The sequence below is a fragment of the Phalaenopsis equestris genome, unplaced genomic scaffold (assembly GCF_001263595.1).
Source record: "Phalaenopsis equestris unplaced genomic scaffold, ASM126359v1 Scaffold000597, whole genome shotgun sequence".
NCBI classification, from domain to species: Eukaryota; Viridiplantae; Streptophyta; class Magnoliopsida; order Asparagales; family Orchidaceae; genus Phalaenopsis; species Phalaenopsis equestris.
The window spans coordinates 67302-88911 of NW_018165037.1; the positions used below are offsets into that span (position 1 = coordinate 67302).

The following is a 21610-nucleotide window of genomic DNA, read 5'->3' on the forward strand; positions in this document are numbered from 1 at the left end:
CTCTTTCCTATCAATGGAGCAAATGGAAAGAGTCTAAACTAAAAGGGAAAACGGATAGAACCAGAAGCGTTACCATGCCGTGCAGTTGCTGCGTTTTGAGCACTTATCTCAAGTTCAGCACCATGGAAAAGCCCTCCAGTATTGATTTTTCCCCATAATTCTCTATATTGATTTAGAGATTTTGGCAGGTGTAATTAAAATTATTACAGAAATAACAAGATAATAAGTTCTCTTGACTTCCCTGCCATCCTAAATTATACCCCACGGATTTGTTTTCTTATGATATACTATTTGTTGTTCTTTACATGCAAAATCAATCTTAAATGTAACACCAAACAAGTCTTGAGAGGAGAACAAGCTTGTGATCCCGAAACATAATAGTTTTGGAGAGAAATCGAACTGTAAAAGTAGGAGAGAGAGAGAGAGAGTTGAGAATTAACATGTTATTGTAAGAGCATCAGCATCTAGTACAGAAAATGTAGCAAGAAGTTCAAAATTTATTCATTAATATTGTTAGAGTTGAAGAAAATGTTTAAGTCAAACACTAAAATAAAAAAATACAGTCGGGAGAACAAAATTCAAAACAATACATTGATTTGGCTATTCGTTTCCATATTCCTGTGGCTTTCTTATCTTGCTATGGTTAAAAATCTAGCAGCATAAAAGGGTTGTAGCCATTGTATAAGGCGTAGTAGAGGTGGATAGCAATTAATGTTTTGTGAGGCGGGAAGAAAAAATGAAATGTTGGATGAATTCACTCATACCACAAGTGCTGATGTAATTGCAAAATATAATGAAATAATTAAGAAAATATGATTTTATGATCATATGGCTTTTTTGATATATTATTGGTTTATGTGAATATTTAGTATGCTTTATCATGCTCTCATTTCATTTGATAAGTATATAATTTTAACATTCATGGTGTTTTTATATATAATATGATGTTTCACTCGCCCTTTTATGCAAATAGGATGTTCTTATTTAGCCATGATTACATAGCATGCTTTATGTTAAGTTATTGATTTGGAGTCATTGCTAGGAACATAGAATCGCCACCTACTATTAATATTTTCAGCCAGGTTAAGATACATGCACTTGGATAAAGCTAATGAAGCTAAAAAAAGAATTAGTAAGCTCATTTTATTCTTAAGCTTATATTTAATGTGGCTGAGTACACCTTATTCTTGTACAAAGAAATCTTGTAACTTAAAAGCTTATGACATAGATGCTTATATAAATGGAATTATCATGAAATTGAAGTGATACACAAAAAAAAGAAACAAAGGAAATAACATAGATTTATGCGGAAAGCCCTAAATGAGAAAAAGCACATGCAAAGGATAAGGAAATTTATTATTCTCCAAAAAAATTATAAAGTGAATAACTTAGGATTGAGGTTGCTCTGATCCTTTTCTTATACCTAACATTCACCTACCACTACAACTCGCACAAACAAATTTTCTACAATTTTGGTTGCATGTTGCACCACAAACGTTTCGAGTTAAGCCCAACAAAATTTGGATCATAAATTATAATATGAATATATGTGGTCTATTTAAATGATCCTTGTAATGATCAAAGTCATGCACAATGGCTAGTTTTGTCAACCAAAATGAAAACTTATATGCAAAGGTTTCTAAACATCTCCTTTGAATATGCTTTATAAATAAGGTTTGAATCTACTAAAAATCACAGATTTAGAACTCTCAAGCTTAAAATTTCTAGCTAAATGCTTTCTCAAACTTCCCAAATGGCTGATTTTCCTTCGAAGGCTTGAGAGCCAAAAAGTCTTCATCATTTGCAGGCATTCATTGGGTGTTCTTCATCTTTTCCTAAATCCTCTATAGCCTCCAACTTTTCAGCATTCCAAACTTCTAGCTGAATATTTAATGAAAATATCAGCATAGTTAATTAGTAATTACCTGAAATCACTTCAGTAGCTCAACCTGGAGAAAAAGCAAGTTATCATGATTCATGCATGCATTGTTACAGAAATTTAAATGCGGAATATTTACGATTAAAACCCCACCACATTCATTAAATTATCATACAGCGCTCTTGAATTTTACACAACAAAAAGGAAAAGAAAAAAAAAAGCAAGCAGCTTATCTCTTTTCTGCCTATAAACTCTTTGTTCTGGTACCTGAAACAGTTCTAAGATGAGGACGGCGAAGAAGGGAAAACATCCTTCACAGCAGAAGCAGCAGTCAGATAATTGAGCGTGTTCCTTAACGTATCTTTCTCCCTCCTTAGTCTCGCCGCAGTATCCTCAATTTCAAGCAGGGCCTGCTGCTCCCTCGGCGCCCCCTCGAACGTGCTTCCGACAAAGAACGAAAATGGCGTAGGAAACAGATTCCTCCTCAAATCCATCGTCTCGGCATCTTCCTTAGGCTCCTTCCCGTTAAGACGATTCGAAATTCGAATAACATCCCGCATATGCTTCTCTACCTCGGACGCAAGCCTGTCGAGGTTGTCTTCGTCGGTCGCGGAGGCAGAGCCGTGCGGCGGAGGGCGGTCCTCGAGCCAGGCAACGCGGGCGACGAGGTAAGGACGGGTACGAATGAGATCGAGGACGCGGAAGCGTTCCTGGCCTTTGCATATGAGGAAGAAGCGGTCGTCAACTAGGCGCTCGTGCTTGACGATTTCACCGACGCAGCCGACGGGAGCGACGACACCTCCGTCGGAGAAGATGACGCCGAAGCGGAGGTCAGTAGAAAGGAGAGTGTGCATTAGGATGCGGTAGCGGAACTCGAAGATCTGGAGGGGGAGGATGGCGCCGGGGAAGAGGACAAGAGGGAGAGGAAAGAGTCAGCATTCGATGGTATCGTCGATTGGGGAAGGGGAGGATGAGGGGGAAGAAGAGAGGGAGGAGGAGCGTGGCAGCTGACAAAGACGGGATCTTTGGTTTTTGAAGAGGAGAGGGAAGAATGAGGGATTGGGGCGGCGGGGGGTAGGGGAAGGGAGGCGGGATTGGATGGGGGGGGGAGGAGGGGAAGAGATGATTTGGCTGAGAGGGATCATGTTGGGGTTTAGGGTTGGATCTCTTGTTCTACGGTGTTGCTAAAAGCATCTTGCCGAGGATTCCGTTTTCTCTGGTTTTTTCTTTCTGGGGCTTCGGCTTGGATAGCTTGATTTCTGTTGATTTTGAGCTTGTGGGCGATTTGAGTGGAATTTGAGGCTTGTGGATATGGCTAGACTGAGCAGAGATGATTTTTCTTTGGGTCGCCGATGCCTTGGGATTGCTCCACGTGTATTACTTTTGGCTCCTTGAGAAGGTTTGTGGGGCTATGGTTCTATCATGTGTATCTTATTGTTGCAATTTTTTAAGGGAGTGTCCATTGTGAGAGTGCTCTAATATAAGCACATTTAAATTCGAAATTTTTAATAAAATTTGGATTACTACACAAAAAAGTTCTTTGATGTTTAAGAGTTTATACCCATTGTATATAAAGGGTTTTATAATTTCTCTTATTTAAGTAACTCGTGTCATTATTTGTACTCTTAATCTAGGATCACCCAACAAGTAAATATAATTCTAGATGATACCCATAGATTCAGGAGGTGGGCTCCAATCATATAATACTTAGGCTCATTTAGGATTAAAGAGGGGGGCTCCCATAGTATGGTACTTGGTTGTGTATGGTATAGTTCCTATCATTGGGCTTCATACAATTTATAATAGCACGAACTCTCACTCATTGAAATATTGTGTGCTCTAGCCTAATGGTCTCGTAATTTTGTCATATTGGTGTAACTTCCTAAAAGACAACCCTTCTTGAGAGTGATCTCATACCAGCACACTTAAATTTGGAGTTTTTAATGAAATTCTAACTATTTACACCAAGATGTGCTTCCATATTTAATACTTTAGATTTGTTCTTCTAAAGGGTTTTTAAATGGGGTTTGTGAGCCATATTGGTTTGAATCTTTAATGAAATCTCAAGTCAAGCTTATCAAGTAACAATCACGAAAATGGGCTTTCTTCCTAGGGAGCTGAATGAAACCCTTTGGATATGTGTGCATGGCGAAGAGATAGGAAAAAATATCACTCTATCGGGAGACCTTTATTTTGCCTCATAAAGATCACAAAATGTTAACAATAGAGGTCGGCTTCACTTGTGCCTAGACAACTGCATAAAATTATAATATACTCACCAACTCATCAAAGGAAAGCAATTGGATGTTGAGTGTAAATTGATCTCGGTAAACAACAGCTCACAACATAAAGAGTGTTCACATTCTCATCAAATAGAAAAATCGAAGATTCATGCCTCCCTGCAACACTTGACTTGGTCTTGGGTCATTTTCGACAACCCCTACAAGTCCGTCTTGATGAAATCCATAGAGCTAGTACAAGAGGAAGATTGCATCACTAAAGGAAAAAAAAAGTCTTAAAAAAAATGATAAACATAGTAAAAATCACCACGGCCAAAAATTCTTTTATAAGAAATGGTAAAGAAGTGAAACCCAAAAGGATAAAAAATTAAAGATGCCTTTAATAATGACAAATCATATCAGCAAAAGAATCAAAATGATAAGTTGATACTTTTTATTAAAATAATAAGTGAGGGTTTATTGCAGAAGGTCCAAATATAAATAGTTACATCGATTTGAATGAGAGATAAAGAAACCCGCACAGAAATCTAAAACAATCTTGACCGGGAGATAACCCAGCTGAATGAAACTCTAAAGCAGGAACTTGCTCCCAGTCTTGAATTGACCTAAATGTCTGTACTCTGCCTAAGCATGAGACATCAAACCTTTTTCAAATCCACCTATTCCTAATGTAGGTTGGCGATCGTCTACTTCAGCACGCTGACTTTCCACTCCAAATTATCCAATCAAATTTCTTGGTCGGTCACTTTCGTAGCAAAAGCTACATCAACTGCACGTACCAGGGTACTTTCAGCCTCATCTGAGCAAAGGTGAGGTGTTACCTTATGATCCCCTCTAGTTTCTATTTCTCTCTCTCCAACCCCACCCCCCCCCTCAGTGACATCCTCAACTGTCATGATCAAAGAATCCTTATTAAGTCCATGTTGGTGAACTCCCTCAACCGTTTCACCATTCATGAGTTGGTCGACTCCCTTGGCCATCTATTCACTCCCCTCCCCCAAGAAAGCACATGGAATTTTGTTCAAATTCAGCAAGCCCAAGCTTTCTGCACAATAATCTTAACAAAAAAAGTTCACTATGAATACATCACTGTACAACTACAACATGAAAGCAAAAGCAAATGACCTATACCAACCTGGATAAAATTAATGTGTTTACTATGCATGTTGATTTAAAATGAGTATTTCTAAAATTGTAGGGATCCTCTGCTTACACCAAATGAGCCCAAAGGAACCGGGACAAACATTTGAGGAAGTGAATCCCCAATCAGATCAGCCTTTGACGAGTTAGATAAAGGGCCTTTGCCACCACAATAACATCTGTCATAGTCCACTTGAAGAAGTCCCCTTGGTCAGAAGTCAGAATGACCCTCTTTTGCTTTTCCACAATCCTTCATCTTTTCACACCTCTATATTTTTTTCTTGTCGAACATGCCACGTAGCAGATCTTTGCTTGGGATGTTCGTTTGTGATTGGGTAAGATCTACCATAAAAAGCAAACACTAATAGAGTGACAATTGAACTCAAAAAGCACAAGGAAGATGGTGAAGTAAATGGGCTCAAAAGACATCTCATCACTTTATCGATAAGAGCAAGAGACCCCAATATCGACTAAATATTATTATGAGCATTTTTTACAATTTAGAGTCAATTATTACATTAAATTCTCTCATTCTTATCGTAGCAAAGCCTCATAAGATACGAGAGAATCAGAAAACTAAATATGTATGACCAAAAGTGTCTACTCGATCCATCAGAGATCGAATAGAGTTGGGCTCATTCATCATGACTGGGAGTGGCTACTCATATCAACAGTGGGTTGCATGGATCTCGACCTATCTATCAGGATAAACTATATAGGCGGGTGAATAAAGAAGAAGCCAATGAAGCACTCAGAGGTAGATTATAAGAACCACTAGAGGCGAATAACTTCCCCATTTTGGCAAAGAAGTTGAGTAAAAGAGGATCTCCCCAAGATCCCAACTTTTGTGGAGATATGACCATTGAAGATAATTATATGTACCTAATGGCATCATTTTATGAAGATTGACTCATTTAAATGTAAATAGAGATCCTAGAACCTTGATTCAAATCCCAAATTATTGATCCCGATTATAGTCTTTCACTTGCTTTAACTAAGGAAAAACCTCCTCTAAACTCCCTCATCCTTGTGATGACTTAAGTGCTCACTTGTTCGCTCTCTTTTTCTCTCTTCTCTCTCTTTTTGGACACTATGTTATTGGGTGTGATTCAAATATGAATCTGGGTTCAACAAAAGTTTATATTTTGTATTTGATTTGAAGAAAAATAAAATTAATTTAAAAAAAGTGCAATAATGTGAGGCAATGGGTAGTAGGGAGCGACAAACAACAAGCTGTAATTGTTAATATAATTGAAAATCATTAAAATTAATAAATTCAAATTACATCATATTTAAAGTACATGATCAATTTAAAATTTATTAAAATATTTTCATCTAACCAAATATATAAAAATAAAAAATTCATATATTTGGTTTATTTATATTAAAAATTTATGAGATCAAACAACCCCTAAATAAAACAATAAAGATTTATGGTCTGTTTGGGACAGTTTATAAGTGTCCGTTTGGGGCAGTTTGTGCGTTTCAGGATAAGCTGCTTATCTTGAAATGGGCCCGCGGGTCGGCCGCGGCCTGCGTTTAGTGTAAAAACTCAAACACAATAAGCTGACGAAACGCGCGAACCAGGCGGTACGGCGACATTTGGTTCGCGTGTTTCACCAGCTTATCTGAAACTGCGTTTAGGTTTTTACACTAAACATAAGACAGGTTTCAGGATAAGCTGTTTATACTAAAACGCAGAAACTGCCCCAAACGGACCCTTAATATACCATATAATATTAAAATATTTAGTAAAAATTTATAAATGAATATATCTCTCACAGCCATCTCATATCCCGCCACTACAAATAAATGTGTGTGAAATATAAATAATAAACATAGTACAATATTTAAATATTTTTTTATAATATTCATCTAAAAAAAACTAAAAAAAATCTCGACTCAATTTTCAAATCAGAACCTGGAAGATGTGTCAATCGCTACTACAAAAAAAATAAAAAATTGCATTTATCCGGAGCGGAATTCGGGATTCAGCGGTAGCGGTGTGGAAAGAAGCGGCAGGCCAACAACACCGGCGGCAGCTGGGATTTGATGATTCCGATGGCTGTCCGCAGTAAGTGGGCAGCGATGGCGGCGAGCATCTGGATGCAGTGTGTGAGCGGTTCTGCTTACACCTTCGGCTTCTATTCTCCTCTGCTCAAATCCACGCAGCTCTACGACCAGCAGACCCTAGACACAGTCGCTTTATTCAAGGATATCGGCGCTAATGCCGGCGTAATCTCCGGCGCGATCTACTCCTCTTCCCCTGACGCCAGCTGTCCTCGCCTCGTCCTTGCGCTGGGCGCCGTCCTGTGCTTCGCCGGATATTTCTTCCTGTGGCTCTCCGTTGCAGGGATACTCTGCCGTCCACCCGTCTCTTTTATGTGTTTATTTATGCTTCTTGCTGCGCACTCCTCGACCTTCTTCAACACTGCCGATGTTGTCACCGCTGCTCGCAACTTCCCCGGTCATCGCGGCACGGCAATTGGCATCATGAAGGTTGGCAATTCCTCTCTGCCGATTATTTTGTGACTGATTATTTGGGCTGGTTTGTTTTTTTTTATTTTATTTTTCTTTTAAAGTTGTGTTTTGCATTTAATAATAGCTGTTCCTTTTTTTATTTCTCAGTTGATTTTGTATACTTTTTCCAGCAATTCAAAACATCTGTTGCAAAAGAAGTAGTTACCTCTCCCAGGGAAACTCTAGAACATAACTGCATGATTTGATGCGAGTATGAGAGAGTGGCGGAAATAGTTTTAAGTTCGGGTCGACCACTTTAGAATTTGAGATCTTTATAAATGATAGAAAATTTAATATTTTTTTCTAAATGATTTAGATAAATTTTTTGGGGAGCCCATCTATGTGGAAGCTGCATGCTCCAGCTGCTGAGCCAAACCCGGTGAACTGGTCTGCCTGTTCCACCTGACGAGGTGACCAATCAAGCTCACCAGTCTAGCTTGCCTCATCGGCGATTCTCATAAATATAAGAATGCAAAAGTCAAGACCGACATCAAAGATTAATGTATGACTCATCTTCATTTATGAGTCGCTTGACACAGGTCGCGCAGGTTGCAATATTTTCAATAAGACACCGTTGATAGATTTCGTACTTTCTGACTTGTATTAAAATATTTTCTTGAACATGTATAAAATGGGAAGGGAGAGGCTGTAGAAAGATCGGCTCTCCGAGGCTTTTTTTGGGGAATCTCACGTCATGATTCTCACAGGACCTCTCTTGGCCCCTCTTTTTATCAAATCCTCTTCCCTGCTCCATTAAAAAAGGATAGAAAAACAAAACACATAATTCAAGCCTGAAGAACACATCCATTCTCTTTGTTCACCTTCCTCACACACGTCTCTTCTGGGTTGTGTGAACTTGAACACAGTACGGGACCCAACGTTCTAAAAGATACAGTGATTGTGGAGTTCCTACTAGAACTCTGCAAGGAGATCTTTTAACATGACGAAAAACAAAGGAGTACAATGGATTGCATCATAGAATTTGTAACGTAATAAATCAATGGGCTAAGAGAATAAGAAATCTTAGTCACGATAATGAGTTCTGTCAAATTCGACATTGAGAAGGAGCTCATCCCAGAACACACACGTGATCATCAGGATCAGGGGTCCGCAGACAAGCTAATCTGAGACAATATTTACCAGGAGTAGAACCTAGAAGGGTTCTTGGAGCGAGGCTAGAAGAAGAAGAAATGCACGAGCATTACGTCCCAGAGAGAGAACCTTCTAAATCCTTAGATGAAGCAATCAGGAGTAGAAGAAGGTAAAGACTAGTGGAGAATGCATTCTCAAGAGAAATTGAAGTGACTGAATCACTGAAGAAATTCAAGATTTCATCTTCGGAAACTTATAATGGAAAGTTAGACAACATTGACCACATAGCTTCTTTCAAGTCAGCCTTAAGTTTTTCAAAGATGAATGATGTTCTAAATTGTTGATTGTTTTTTATGCCGAAAGAATTGGCTTTACGGTCGTTCAATAGCATGCTTGTGGGAGTTATCACATCTCTTGGAGAGTTTGAGCGGATGTTCATGACTCAATACGCAAAAGTCACTGAAGAAATCTCAGGCTCTTTTAAAGATCCTTCAAGAGCTCTCAAGCTTCGTCATCCGATTCCAAAACGAGATACTCGACATAAGAGACTTGGAACTCGTTGTGGCTCATACAATTCTGACTCGAGGTCTGCTCGAAGGCCCATTCAAATACACACTTGGTTTGCAGAAGCTAAGGACCATGGCTGAGCTTCTGGAGCTCGCTAATGACCACATTTTGGTTGAGGAATACACTTCCCAACCCAGTTCCTCTACGTTTGAAGAGAGGTTTCAAAAGCAGCCCCGTGGGGATCTTGAGAACCCAAGAATTCATTTTGGCTGGAAGAGTTTCTAGAGCACTCCTGAAAAACACTTCAGATGGTAGGAGCAGGAGTCTCCCAACAGAGTTTTGGTGGAGAGAAGATCCGAGCGGAGGTGAGAACCACCTCGGTTCCCTCAGACAGAAATCACACCATTAAGGGCGTCGATGGCCGAGATCATCGAGGTCATCCAAAACAAAGACTTCTTCAAGTGGTCATTCCCGATGAAGGCAGGAATTCACTTGAGTGTCCCTAACAGGCACTGCACATATCATACGGTTCACGATTATGATTCCATTGAATGTCGAAACCTATCGAAGTTTTGATTAAAGTATAATAGTTGAAGGAATTTGTGGCTCCTGAAGCCAACACGTGAAGGCAGGTGAAAACACCTACAAGCAAGTATGTGATGTTCAAGGTTACGGAGCAACTATCGGTTTCGGAAGAAGAAGCATGCATACCTTCCAATTAGTTTAGGTTTTAACTGCGAACATTGGGTTCAACCAGTTGTTGTCTTAAAAAAGCACCGCGATGTGTTTGCATGGATTGACAGCGAGATGTTGGAAGTGAATTTTGACGTCGTTTGTTGCAAATTGGACGTAAAGTCAGGAGTCAAATCAGTCAAGCAAAACATAAGAGTTGTGGCCAATGCCTTGGCCTACCATGCTCAACGATAAATTAAAAAGCTATTAGATGGGAACTTCATCTGTGAAGTGCAATACCCAAATTGATTAGGCAATGTCGTGATGGTACAAAAGGCAAACAACAAGTGGAGGATGCATGTCTACTTCAACAACCTCAACTCGACATGTTCAAAAGGCAGTCCTCCGATACCACAAGGTCGATTCAACAATAGAACACTCAATAATGAGTTTTTTGGACGTATTTTTCAGGCTACTATCAAATCAGAATGCATCCTGCTAGCGCATAAAAAATTTCCTTCATCACTATATAGGGATATATTGCTATAATGTAATATCTTTCAATCTCAAAAATGCAGGTGCGGTCTATCAAAGATTGGTGTGTGTAATATTTTTGAATAAAAAAGGGAAAGAATGTTGATTGACGATCTCCTAGTAAAAGTATCGCTTGAGCAACACATACAAGATTTGGAGAAAATTTTTGATACTTTGAGGAAGTTTAGCTTATAGCTCATTACTCTAAAATGTACTTTTGGAGTGAGCTCAGGAAAATTCTTAGGGTATTTACTCACATCCAAGGGAATAAAGCTGAATACTAATAAGATCCAAGCCATGCTAGACATGCTTCCTTTGAAGAACCTCAACGAGATGTAAATCTTAACAGGAAAATCATAGTCCTAAACAAATTCATATCAAAGTCGGGAGATCAATGCTTCCTATTCTTCAAGACCATGAAGAATTACAGTTCCTTTGCTTGGATTGACGAATGTGGTTGGACATTCGCGCAATTAAAAACCTTGTTATTTTCATCTCTTCTGTTGCAGAGTCCCAATCCAGGAGAGAACTTAATCATCTACCTGATGATTTAGATAATTAATTTTGTTCACTCTTGGGCCTGGGGAGCCCATCTATGTGGAAGTTGCATGCTCCAGCTGCCGAGCCAAACCCGGTGAAATGGTCTGCCTGTTCCACCTGACGAACTGACCAATCAAGCTCACCAGTCTAGCTTGCCTCATCGGCGATTCTCATAACTATAAGAATGCAAAAGTCAAGACCGACATCAAAGATTAATGTATGACTCATCTTCATTTATGAGTCGCTTGACACAGGTCGCGATATTTTCAATAAGAAACCGTTGATAGATTTCGTACTTTCGGACTTGTATTAAAATGTTTTCTTGAACATGTATAAAATGGGAAGGGAGAGGCTGTAGAAAGATCGGCTCTCCGAGGCTTTTTTTGGGGGATAAACTCCGAATACTCTATGTAGACGAGGCATCTGTAAATCAAGAGAAGGGAGTATATATGGTTATGCCAAGTCTTTATGGATTCACATTATATCACTCTAGTCAAATTAACTTCCCCCTCTTTTTATCAGATCCCCTTCCCTGCTCCATAAAAAAGGATAGAAAAACAAAACACACAATTTAAGCCTGAAGAACACATCCATTCTCTTTGTTCACCTCAGAGTATGAAACTCTGTTCACCAAAGAGATTTTTCTTGGGGATCGGGGATACGAATATGCTCATCGAATCTGACTTCCAATTGGTTGGCAATCAACTCATCAGATTGTTCAAAGTGCAAGATTATATTATGCAGAAATATTTGATAAAAGCCAAAACTAAGATAAGCAAACTTGATTACTTTCAAATCAAGCATATTCCGTGAGAAAAAATCAATTCACCAACTTCTAAAGAGAAAATATTGAAAACAAATGGTGTGACCCTAGACAAGCAGAGCTCATCCCAGAACACGCACATGATCATCAGGATCAGGGGTCCGCAGACAATCCACGTTGAGACCATATGTACCAGGAGTAGAACCTAGAAGGGTTCTTGGAACGAGGCTAGAAGAAGAAGAAATGCACGAGCATTACGTCCCAGAGAGAGAACCTTCTAAATTTTTAGACGAAGGAATCAGGAGTAGAAGAAGGTAAAGACTAGTGGAGAATGCATTCTCAAGAGAAATTGAAGTGACTGAATCACTGAAGAAATTCAAGATTTCATCTTCAGAATCTTATAATGGAAAGTTAGACACCATTGACCACATAACTTCTTTCAAGTCAGCCTTAAGTTTTTCAAAGGTGAATGATGTTCTAAATTGTTGATTGTTTTTTATGCCGAAAGAATTAGCTTTACGGTTGTTCAATAGCTTGCTTGTGGGAGTTATCACATCTCTTGGAGAGTTTGAGCGGATGTTCATGACTCAATACGCAAAAGTCACTGAAGAAATCTCAGGCTCTTTTAAAGATCCTTCAAGAGCTCTCAAGCTTCGTCATCCGATTCCAAAACGAGATACTCGACATAAGAGACTTGGAACTCATTGTGGCTCATACAATTCTGACTCGAGGTCTGCTCGAAGGCCCATTCAAATACACACTTGGCTTGCAGAAGCTAAGGACCATGGCTGAGCTTCTGGAGCTCGCTAATGACCACATTTTGGTTGAGGAATACACTTCCCAACCCAATTACTCTACGTTTGAAGAGAGGTTTCAAAAGCAGCCCCGTGGGGATCTTGAGAACCCAAGAATTCATTTTGGCTGGAAGAGTTTCTAGAGCACTCCTGAAAAACACTTCAGATGGTAGGAGCAGGAGTCTCCCAACAGAGTTTTGGTGGAGAGAAGATTCGAGCGGAGGTGAGAACCACCTCGGTTCCCTCCGACCGAAATCACACCATTAAGGGTGTCGATGGCCGAGATTATCGAGGTCATCCAAAACAAAGACTTCTTCAAGCGGTCATTCCCGATGAAGGCAGGAATTCACTTGAGTGTCCCTAACAGGTACTGCACATATCATACGGATCACGATTATGATTCCATTGAATGTCAAAACCTATCAAAGTTTTGATTAAAATATAATAGTTGAAGGAATTTGTGGCTCCTGAAGCCAACACGTGAAGGCAGGGTAAAATACCTACCAAGAAGCAAGTATGGGATGTTCAAGGTTACGGAGCAACTATCGGGTTCGGAAGAAGAAGCATGCATACCTTCCAATTAGTTTAGGTTTTAACTGCGAACATTGGGTTCAACCAGTTGTTGTCTTAAAAAAGCACCGCGATGTGTTTGCATGGACTGCCAGCGAGATGTTGGGAGTGAATTTTGACGTCGTTTGTTGCAAATTGGACTTTAAGTCAGGAGTCAAACAAGTCAAGCAAAACATGAGAGTTGTGGCCAATGCCTTGGCCTACCATGTTCAACAATAAATTAAAAAGCTATTAGATGTGAACTTAATCCGTGAAGTGCAATACCCAAATTGATTAGGCAATGTCGTGATGGTACAAAAGGCAAACAACAAGTGGAGGATGCATGTCTACTTCAACAACCTCAACTCGACATGTTCAAAAGGCAGTCCTCCGATACCACAAGGTCGATTCAACAATAGAACACTCAATAATGAGTTTTTTGGACGTATTTTTCAGGCTACTATCAAATCAGAATGCATCCTGCTAGCGCATAAAAAATTTCCTTCATCACTATATAGGGATATATTGCTATAATGTAATATCTTTCAATCTCAAAAATGCAGGTGCGGTCTATCAAAGATTGGTGTGTGTAATATTTTTGAATAAAAAAGGGAAAGAATGTTGATTGACGATCTCCTAGTAAAAGTATCGCTCGAGCAGCACATACAAGATTTGGAGAAAAATTTTGATACTTTGAAAAAGTTTAACTTATAGCTCATTACTCTAACATGTACTTTTGGAGTGAGCTCAAGAAACTTCTTAGGGTATTTACTCACATCCAAGGGAATAAAGCTGAATACTAATAAGATCCAAGCCATGCTAGACATGCTTCCTTTGAAGAACCTCAACGAGATGTAAATCTTAACAGGAAAATCATAGTCCTAAACAAATTCATATCAAAGTCGGGAGATCAATGCTTCCTATTCTTCAAGACCATGAAGAATTACAGTTCTTTTGCTTGAATTGACGATTGTGGTTGGACATTCACGCTATTAAAAACCTTGCTATTTTCATCTCTTCTGTTCCAGAGTCCCAATCCAGGAGAGAACTTAATCATCTACCTAGGAGTTGGGAAGGAAGCAGTCAGTTCAGTATTTATATGTGAGGAGAATAAAAAGTAATTCCCTATCTACTGTGTAAGCAAAGTTAGGCCAGGAGCTTAATGAATATACATGATTATAGAGAAACTTGCACTAGTTTTGATTGTCTCAGTAAGGAAGTTGTGTTTTCTTCAAAAGTCACTCCATACATGTGGTAATTGACCATCCATTGAAATCTGTATTATTAAAACTTGATCACTCTAAAAGTTTACTAAAATGATCAGCAGAGTTAAGCGTGTTTGATATCATTTATACACCAAGTATGTCATTCATGGCCCAGGTGGTCGTCGATTATATTTGATATTTTCGAATGATTGGTAAATGAAGGAGTCAGCGTCGATGAAAGATAAACTCCGAATACTCTATATAGACGAGGCATCTGTAAATCAAAAGAAGGGAGTTTATATGGTTATGCCAAGTCTTTCTGGATTCACATTATATCACTCTAGTCAAATTAACTTTGATTTGACCAACAATCAAGTAGAGTATGAAACTCTGTTCACCAAAGGGATTTTTCTTGGGGATCGGGGATACGAATCTGCTCATCGAATCTGACTTCCAATTGGTTGACAATCAACTCATCAGATTTTTCAAAGTGCAAGATTATATTATGCAGAAATATTTGATAAAAGCCAAAACTAAGATAAGCAAACTTGATTACTTTCAAATCAAGCATGTTCCGTGAGAAAAAAATCAATTCACCAACATTCTTTCTAAAGAGGAAATATTGAAAACAAATGGTGTGACCCTAGACAAGCTCACCATTGAAAAAGTTGAAATTGCAAATGTCGAATCGGAATCTACTGCAAGCTCGGCCGACCCGATCAAAAGATATCCATCCACAGGAGTCGTTTTGGCTGAAATTAAGTTCGTGCATTACCAGATCATTGTCGGTGAATTGTTCAAAAGGTCGGTGACTTTCTTTTCTCTCAAATGTGTAAGAGAAAATGAAACTACTAAGATCCTATTGGAAGTCTATTCAGGAGAATGTGAAAGTCATTCAAGGGGGAGAATCCTAATAAACATAATACTAAGATAAGGTTACTATTGACCTACACTCAGAAAAGATGCTGAAGAGTTTGTTAAAAATTTCCCCCCATGGTGTTACAACTTTTATACAAACTATGACCCTTGAATGCGCACTTATAAAAACCCAACTGGTAGTTTACACTCAACAAAATTATATAACTACCAAAATTGATGTTCTTAAATGTTTACAAATCGTTTTCTTTTATTTTTTTATAGGATAATGACGCTTGCATCGAAGTTTTAACGCTCGCACCACAGTTGAATTTCAAATAAAATGATAGCTATTCCCTCACGGAATGGAAGGCGTAATGTCAACAACTCTATCAGTATAGGGAAGTATTTACATTTTATTCACATCCACCTTCATTCATTATTTATTATCTCCCACAATGTCAAAATTGAGCGAGAAAATGAAAATCGTAAAACCTATTAGTTCATGACTATTTTCTGCAAATCTATAAGTCCCCAGGGGAAGACAGTCTTATCCTTGCTTTGAGGCCTATAAAGACTACTCGTTGTAGGAGAGCTAAGGTCCCCATGACAGTCCAAGCCCGACAGTGGGCCAAAAGATTATCCTCTGTGAGCCCTTGAGCGAGAAAATATCAGAACTAGATATGAGAAACACCATGTCTCTCCCAAATTGAGAATTGGACATTGGCGTAACTAATCTGGAGCCCAGTTTGTGATCATTGCAGATATGCTAAGGCTATCTCACGATCCGACTCCTAAAGATTATCAAAAGAAGTCATAAATACACAATCAGATATATTGACAATTACACACCCTAAGAAGGGTATAGTAATGATTGATTACAACAAAGTTGAACATTATTCATTCTTTTTCTTCTTTCAACAACCTGTCGAAGGAACTAGAGAATCAAAAAACTAGATGTATACCACAAATAGGCTATCATGGGCTGAAGCATATATCTGATAGGTCTTGTGGGCCTGGAGGGTCCATCTGCGTAGAAGTTGCACTGCTGCTCTAGCTGTTGAGCTGACCTAGCAAACTGGCTTGCCCATCTGCGTGGAAGTTGCACCGCTCTAGCTGTTGAGCTGACCTAGCAAACTGGCTTGCCGAACTGACATGCCCGTACCACCCGAGGAACTGACCAATCAGGCTCACTAGCCTAAGTCGGCTCATTGGCGATTCTCGTAACTATAATAATGCAAAAGTCAAGACCGACATTAAGATTGATGCATGTCACATTCTCATTTATGAGTCACTTGACACGCACGTCGCGATCTTTTCAACGAGACTCCATAGACAGATTTCGTACGTTATGACTTATATTATAATATTATTTTGAATATGTATAATAAGGGAGGTGAGAGAATTTAGAATGATCGACTCTCAGGGTCTTTTTCGTGGCATCTCATACTGTGATTCTCATAGGACCTCTTTGTCCCCCCCTCTCTTTAGATCATCTTCTCCGTTCCATTGGCGGAGGATAAAAAAACATGACATATAATTTAAGCCTGGAGAATATATTCATCCTTCACTTTTCTTACAAAGGCCTCTCCACACAATCACATACAATATGAGTATAGTTGGTCTCTTGCTAATCTAAGACGGCTTCTTGGGATAAAAAAACATGACATATAATTTAGGCCTGGAGAATATATTCATCATTCACTTTTCTTACAAAGGTCTCTCCACACAATCACATACAATATGAGACCCGATGTCCTAAAGGATTCAACATATATATATATATATATATATAGTTGGTCTCTTGCTAATCTAAGACGGCTTCTTCGTTTGATCCCAGTTGAACTCTTTGAAGTTTGTCTCTATTTGTGAATGTTCGATGAGCGTTTGATCTTAAGCTAGTCATGCCATGATTTTATTCTGCTTTTTCTTGATGCTAGTCTGCTCTTTTCTGAGTTTATTCGCTCCCTTTGCCTGACCCTCATCAGCCTTTTTACTTGATTTTAGTTGGCTTCTCGCTAGTATTAGCCGGCCTCATCGCCTAATCTTAATCATTCTTTTTTCTTGAGCATCCGACAAAATGTGTTAACAGAATTAATCGAGTAGTAGTTGGTGTATAGCAAAGTTTAGATGCTAAATATTTATATCCTATAATTTTGAGTACTATGCATGTTAATCCCTTTTTTATTATTAATAAAATATGTGAACGAAAATTTTTATTTGCTAGGAGGTTTTCCAGCTGAAAGAATAGCAGGTTAATTTAAGATCATCTTTATGAAACAGTGGATAATAGATAAAATGGCCACTCCTGATGAACATCTAAAGTTTCTTTGCATCAGCAAATCTCAAGGCAACGGAAGATAAACAAATGGCATAAGCTATTGTAAGATTGAGTAATTACTTTGAAACCGCAGAGAGCTGCATAGTAGATCACAGATTAATTGGTATTCTACCATGTGATCTGCAGCGACAATTTTTTTGTTGAGGTATTTACGTACATAGCACACAATTTTTATTTATTTACATACTCAAACCTAAACTTTCATATTTACACACTTAGTTACTCAATTTCTTTTTTTACTATTTTCTAGTTTACAGGCAATTTTGTAGCAATGTTTAGGTTGAAGCAAATTTTAAATTAAATTTTGTAATCATGCGGAAGGAATTCTTGTTTTTCAAGAAGTGGAGAATTCCCCGAGCAAATTAGGATCATATTCTTTATTCTGATTCTTAATCACAGGAAATCCTATTTGAAAAATATATTATGCAATGCTTTCTTCAGATTTGGCTCGCTTGGTGTGCGGACCTATATTGTCCATATTTGATTTCTAAAGTGGATGATTTTTGCTTTTGGGGTGAGTTTTGTTGTGATCATGACAATGCAGATTTTTCAATCTTTTAACTCTGATATTCTTGATTGTTATAATTTCTATTTATCTTACTCATTTTTAATAATTTCCTAGTGTAGAGTTTAACTTGAAAAGTCTATAGATGTCTTTTACTTCCAATTTGTTCTCTCGAATTAGAGAGCCTGAAAAGAATACATTTATCGAAAGAACTTATAACATCTTAAGATGAACATTTTTTCATTGAAATTTATGACACATCTATCAAGTTATTTTTGGGGGTTCTTCGGTTTTGAGGGATTAAAATAAGTAACCCTGATTAGAAATTTAGCATATCCAGCTTTTAATTATCAGCTATTAAAAGAAAAAAACTTGCTGTTGTAGTCCTTTTTTTTTCATTTACAAAAATCATCACTTATGTTCTTAATCCAATTTTTTTTCTCTAAAACTTGTCCACACCTTTTGTCAGGGCTACCTTGGTCTAAGTGGTGCCATACTAATCCATGTGTACTGCACACTGTATGGCAACGAGCCAGGCTATTTTCTTCTGATGCTTTCATTACTGCCCACAACATTTGCACTTCTGCTTATGTATTTTGTGAAGGTTTATCCCACAAATTCTCAAGATGATAGACCATTCCTGAATGTTTTCTCCCTAATCGCTCTAATTACTGCTGGGTTTCTAATGGCCTATATACTACTGGAAAATATTCTCAGCTTAATCTCTTCAGTTCGCATCCTGACTCTCATATTCCTGCTAATTTTACTTTCCTCACCATTAATCATCCTAATAAAAGCCCACTTGAGAGACTCCATGCTTCCATCACCCTCCATCTCTCATGAAAGCTTACTTTCAGCCGATTCTCAGAGAAAATGTGATGCAGATCCAGAGGAAAACTTGAATCTTTTTCAATCCATGCAGAAACTCAACTTTTGGCTGTTGTTTCTTTGTATGGCATGTGGGATGGGCTCAGGCTTAGCCACAGTCAATAACATTAGTCAGATTGGTAGTTCTATGGGCTACAAAAGCAAAGAAACAGCTGCCTTAGTTTCTCTTTGGAGCATATGGAATTTTACGGGTCGTTTCGTCGCCGGCTACATCTCCGATCATTTCTTCCGCTCACACGGATGTAAGAGGCCGCTATTTCTGGTGATCACCCTTGCAACTATGGCCTTCGGCCATGCATCGATCGCTTCGGGTTTTCCAGGTGCTCTCTATTTGGGTTATGTGGTGGTAGGGGTGTGTTATGGTTCTCAGTGGTCTCTAATGCCTACAATTAGTTCGGAGATATTTGGTTTGAGGCATTTTGGCACGATATTTAATGCCATTGCCATTGCAAGCCCTTGTGGATCTTATGTACTGTCTGTGAGAGTGGTTGGATATATATATGATATGGAGTCTCAGAAGAGGACCTGTGTGGGTAACCATTGTTTCAGGCTATCATTTGTGATAATGTGGTTAGTTAGTCTTATGGGAGCTGGTGTGGCTTTGGCTTTGTTTTTCAGGACTAGGAAGTTTTATGAGCAGCTCATGATTGTCAGGATAAAGCGTTTGGTTGTTTAGTTAAGAGAATTAAAGTGTATGTATTTGGTATTTTAGTGGATTTTCTATAATGTAAAGGTGAGTGCGGAGAAGTTTCTTCGTCTGTAGCACAGCTGAAATGAATGGCTGGTTTGGGCTTGAGTTTGGTAATGTGTGATTGAGCTTGTTAATATTTTCAAGATCTTTATTAAATTCAGCTCTTGACAAATATGTAGCCATTGTTAACGTCTTTAGATCGTCCTCAGGATGAGACGTCTATTATTTATCTTCTTTGCGTCCATCCCTCTTAAGTTATTTGAAATCCTCGAACATTCTTTGAAGTATTTTTATAGTCATAATAATCCAAATGTTAAATCTGTTGCAGTTGCCAAGCGCTTGTTTGGAGACGATTCAGTGATGCCTCCGTTCAGGGTGATGTAAAGTTGTGGCACTTCAAGGATGTTGCTGATCGTGGGGATAGAGAAAATATTACATTGCCTAATTAATTTATACCACCTGCGCAGTCCTGGGCCCAATGAAAATAAATAAATAAATATGTTGTATTGTGGTGAATTTGTGAGTGATGCCTCCGTTCAGGGTGATGTAAAGTTTGTGGCACTTTAAGGATGTGGCTGATCGTGCGGATAGAGAAAATATTACATTGCGTCTAGATTCAAATTAATTTATACCACCTGTGCAGTCCTGGGCCCAATGAAAAAAAATAAATAAATATGTTGTATTGTGGTGAATTTGTGATTGTATTAGGGTGGTTTTATAGTTCTATTGTGGTGATTATGTGGATTAAATAAAATCGCGATGCTACAATCACAAAGTCACCACAATACAACCACAAAGTCACCACAATACAATCACAGATTTACGACAATAAAATCACAAAACTGCTGCAATAGAAACATAAATATACCACAATATAAACATAAATTTACCACAATACAACCATAAAATTGTCACAATACAAACCAACACAACACAAGCATGAAGTCAATGCTTTTACTTATTTTTTTCAGTGGAGTTGAGACTATACAGGTGGCATAAATCAAGACTAAGTTCGAACCCCTAATGTAATAGCTTTTTTCCTTGGATCAAGCCCGTTATTCTGGAGTCATTAGCAACAATAGGAGCAAATATTGGGTGAAGACATTGTACATATGGATTTTTGATATTTTGGTGGTATTATGGTGGTATTGCATCATAATACCACTAGAATATTAGTAATCCACACATATCTCATCCGCACGCAATATTTTTACCACCAATAAAGTGTGTGTGATAGAGATCTGGATTCATTATCATCGATGATGGTGACTTGATGAAGGTGTTAAGGCACATCGACGATAATTAGGAGATGATCCGATGACAACGATGATGTTTCGTAACAACGAAGAGGTCGAGCGACGGTGATCTACCATAGTGGCTCTCAAGAGATAATGATATAACGATTGTGGTGGTGGTCTGGCAATGGTGGCCTAACGATAGTGATAACTCATCATTGGTGAGGGTGACGTTGGTCCTTTTACGACAGCAACTTGGCATCGTTGTTCTATAACTATGGTGATGGTTCGCTAGCAGTGGCAGCCTGGTGATTGTAATTCGACGATGACGGTTTGACATCGGCGGGTGATGTTCATCCAGCCATGGGAGTTATAAAGCTCGAGAATCCTCAAGAACTTGGAGCTCTCTTCAGTCGTCACCTCCCAGTCCAACCCCCCTTCAGGAAGAAAGTGGGAGTTTATTTATAGATTTTGGGAGTGACATCCTTAGTTAATATTGCATGAATTCAGACCACTCAATCACGCAAATTATAATGATTCTCATGATCAGATGTAGTTTTATATATGAATATTTGAATGTCTTGATGATATCATAATTAAGCAATGTTAGATTCATTTGATTTGTCTCTTTGAGTTGCTCAATTTGATTATAAAATTGCA

The 21610-nt window shown here is 38.5% G+C and overlaps 3 protein-coding genes across 3 annotated transcripts in view; 2 read left to right on the forward strand and 1 right to left on the reverse strand.

Moving 5' to 3' along the window:
• Positions 1 to 21610, forward strand: part of LOC110029597 (ribonuclease P protein subunit p25-like protein) — a 48116-nt gene that overhangs the window by 936 nt on the left and 25570 nt on the right. The gene's annotated exons all lie outside the window — the stretch shown is intronic.
• LOC110029596 (lon protease-like) lies at positions 1531 to 3174 on the reverse strand. Its single transcript, XM_020731950.1, is given in 2 exon segments — positions 1531 to 1949; positions 2147 to 3174. A coding segment is annotated over 1 exon segment (867 nt). The 5' UTR covers positions 3025 to 3174; the 3' UTR covers positions 1531 to 1949; positions 2147 to 2157.
• LOC110029594 (protein NUCLEAR FUSION DEFECTIVE 4-like) lies at positions 7203 to 19848 on the forward strand. The gene is made up of 2 exons (XM_020731947.1): positions 7203 to 7758; positions 18606 to 19848. Exons 1-2 carry the CDS (start codon positions 7312 to 7314, stop codon positions 19698 to 19700), a joined length of 1542 nt encoding a protein of 513 aa, XP_020587606.1. The 5' UTR covers positions 7203 to 7311; the 3' UTR covers positions 19701 to 19848.

Bases quoted from the DNA above. Each gene is read 5' to 3' on its own strand.
- LOC110029594 (XM_020731947.1), top strand. From the start codon at position 7,312: ATGATTCCGATGGCTGTCCGCAGTAAGTGGGCAGCGATGGCGGCGAGC. The intron at 7,759-18,605 runs GTTGGCAATTCC...ACCTTTTGTCAG, and splicing joins CGGCAATTGGCATCATGAAG to GGCTACCTTGGTCTAAGTGG.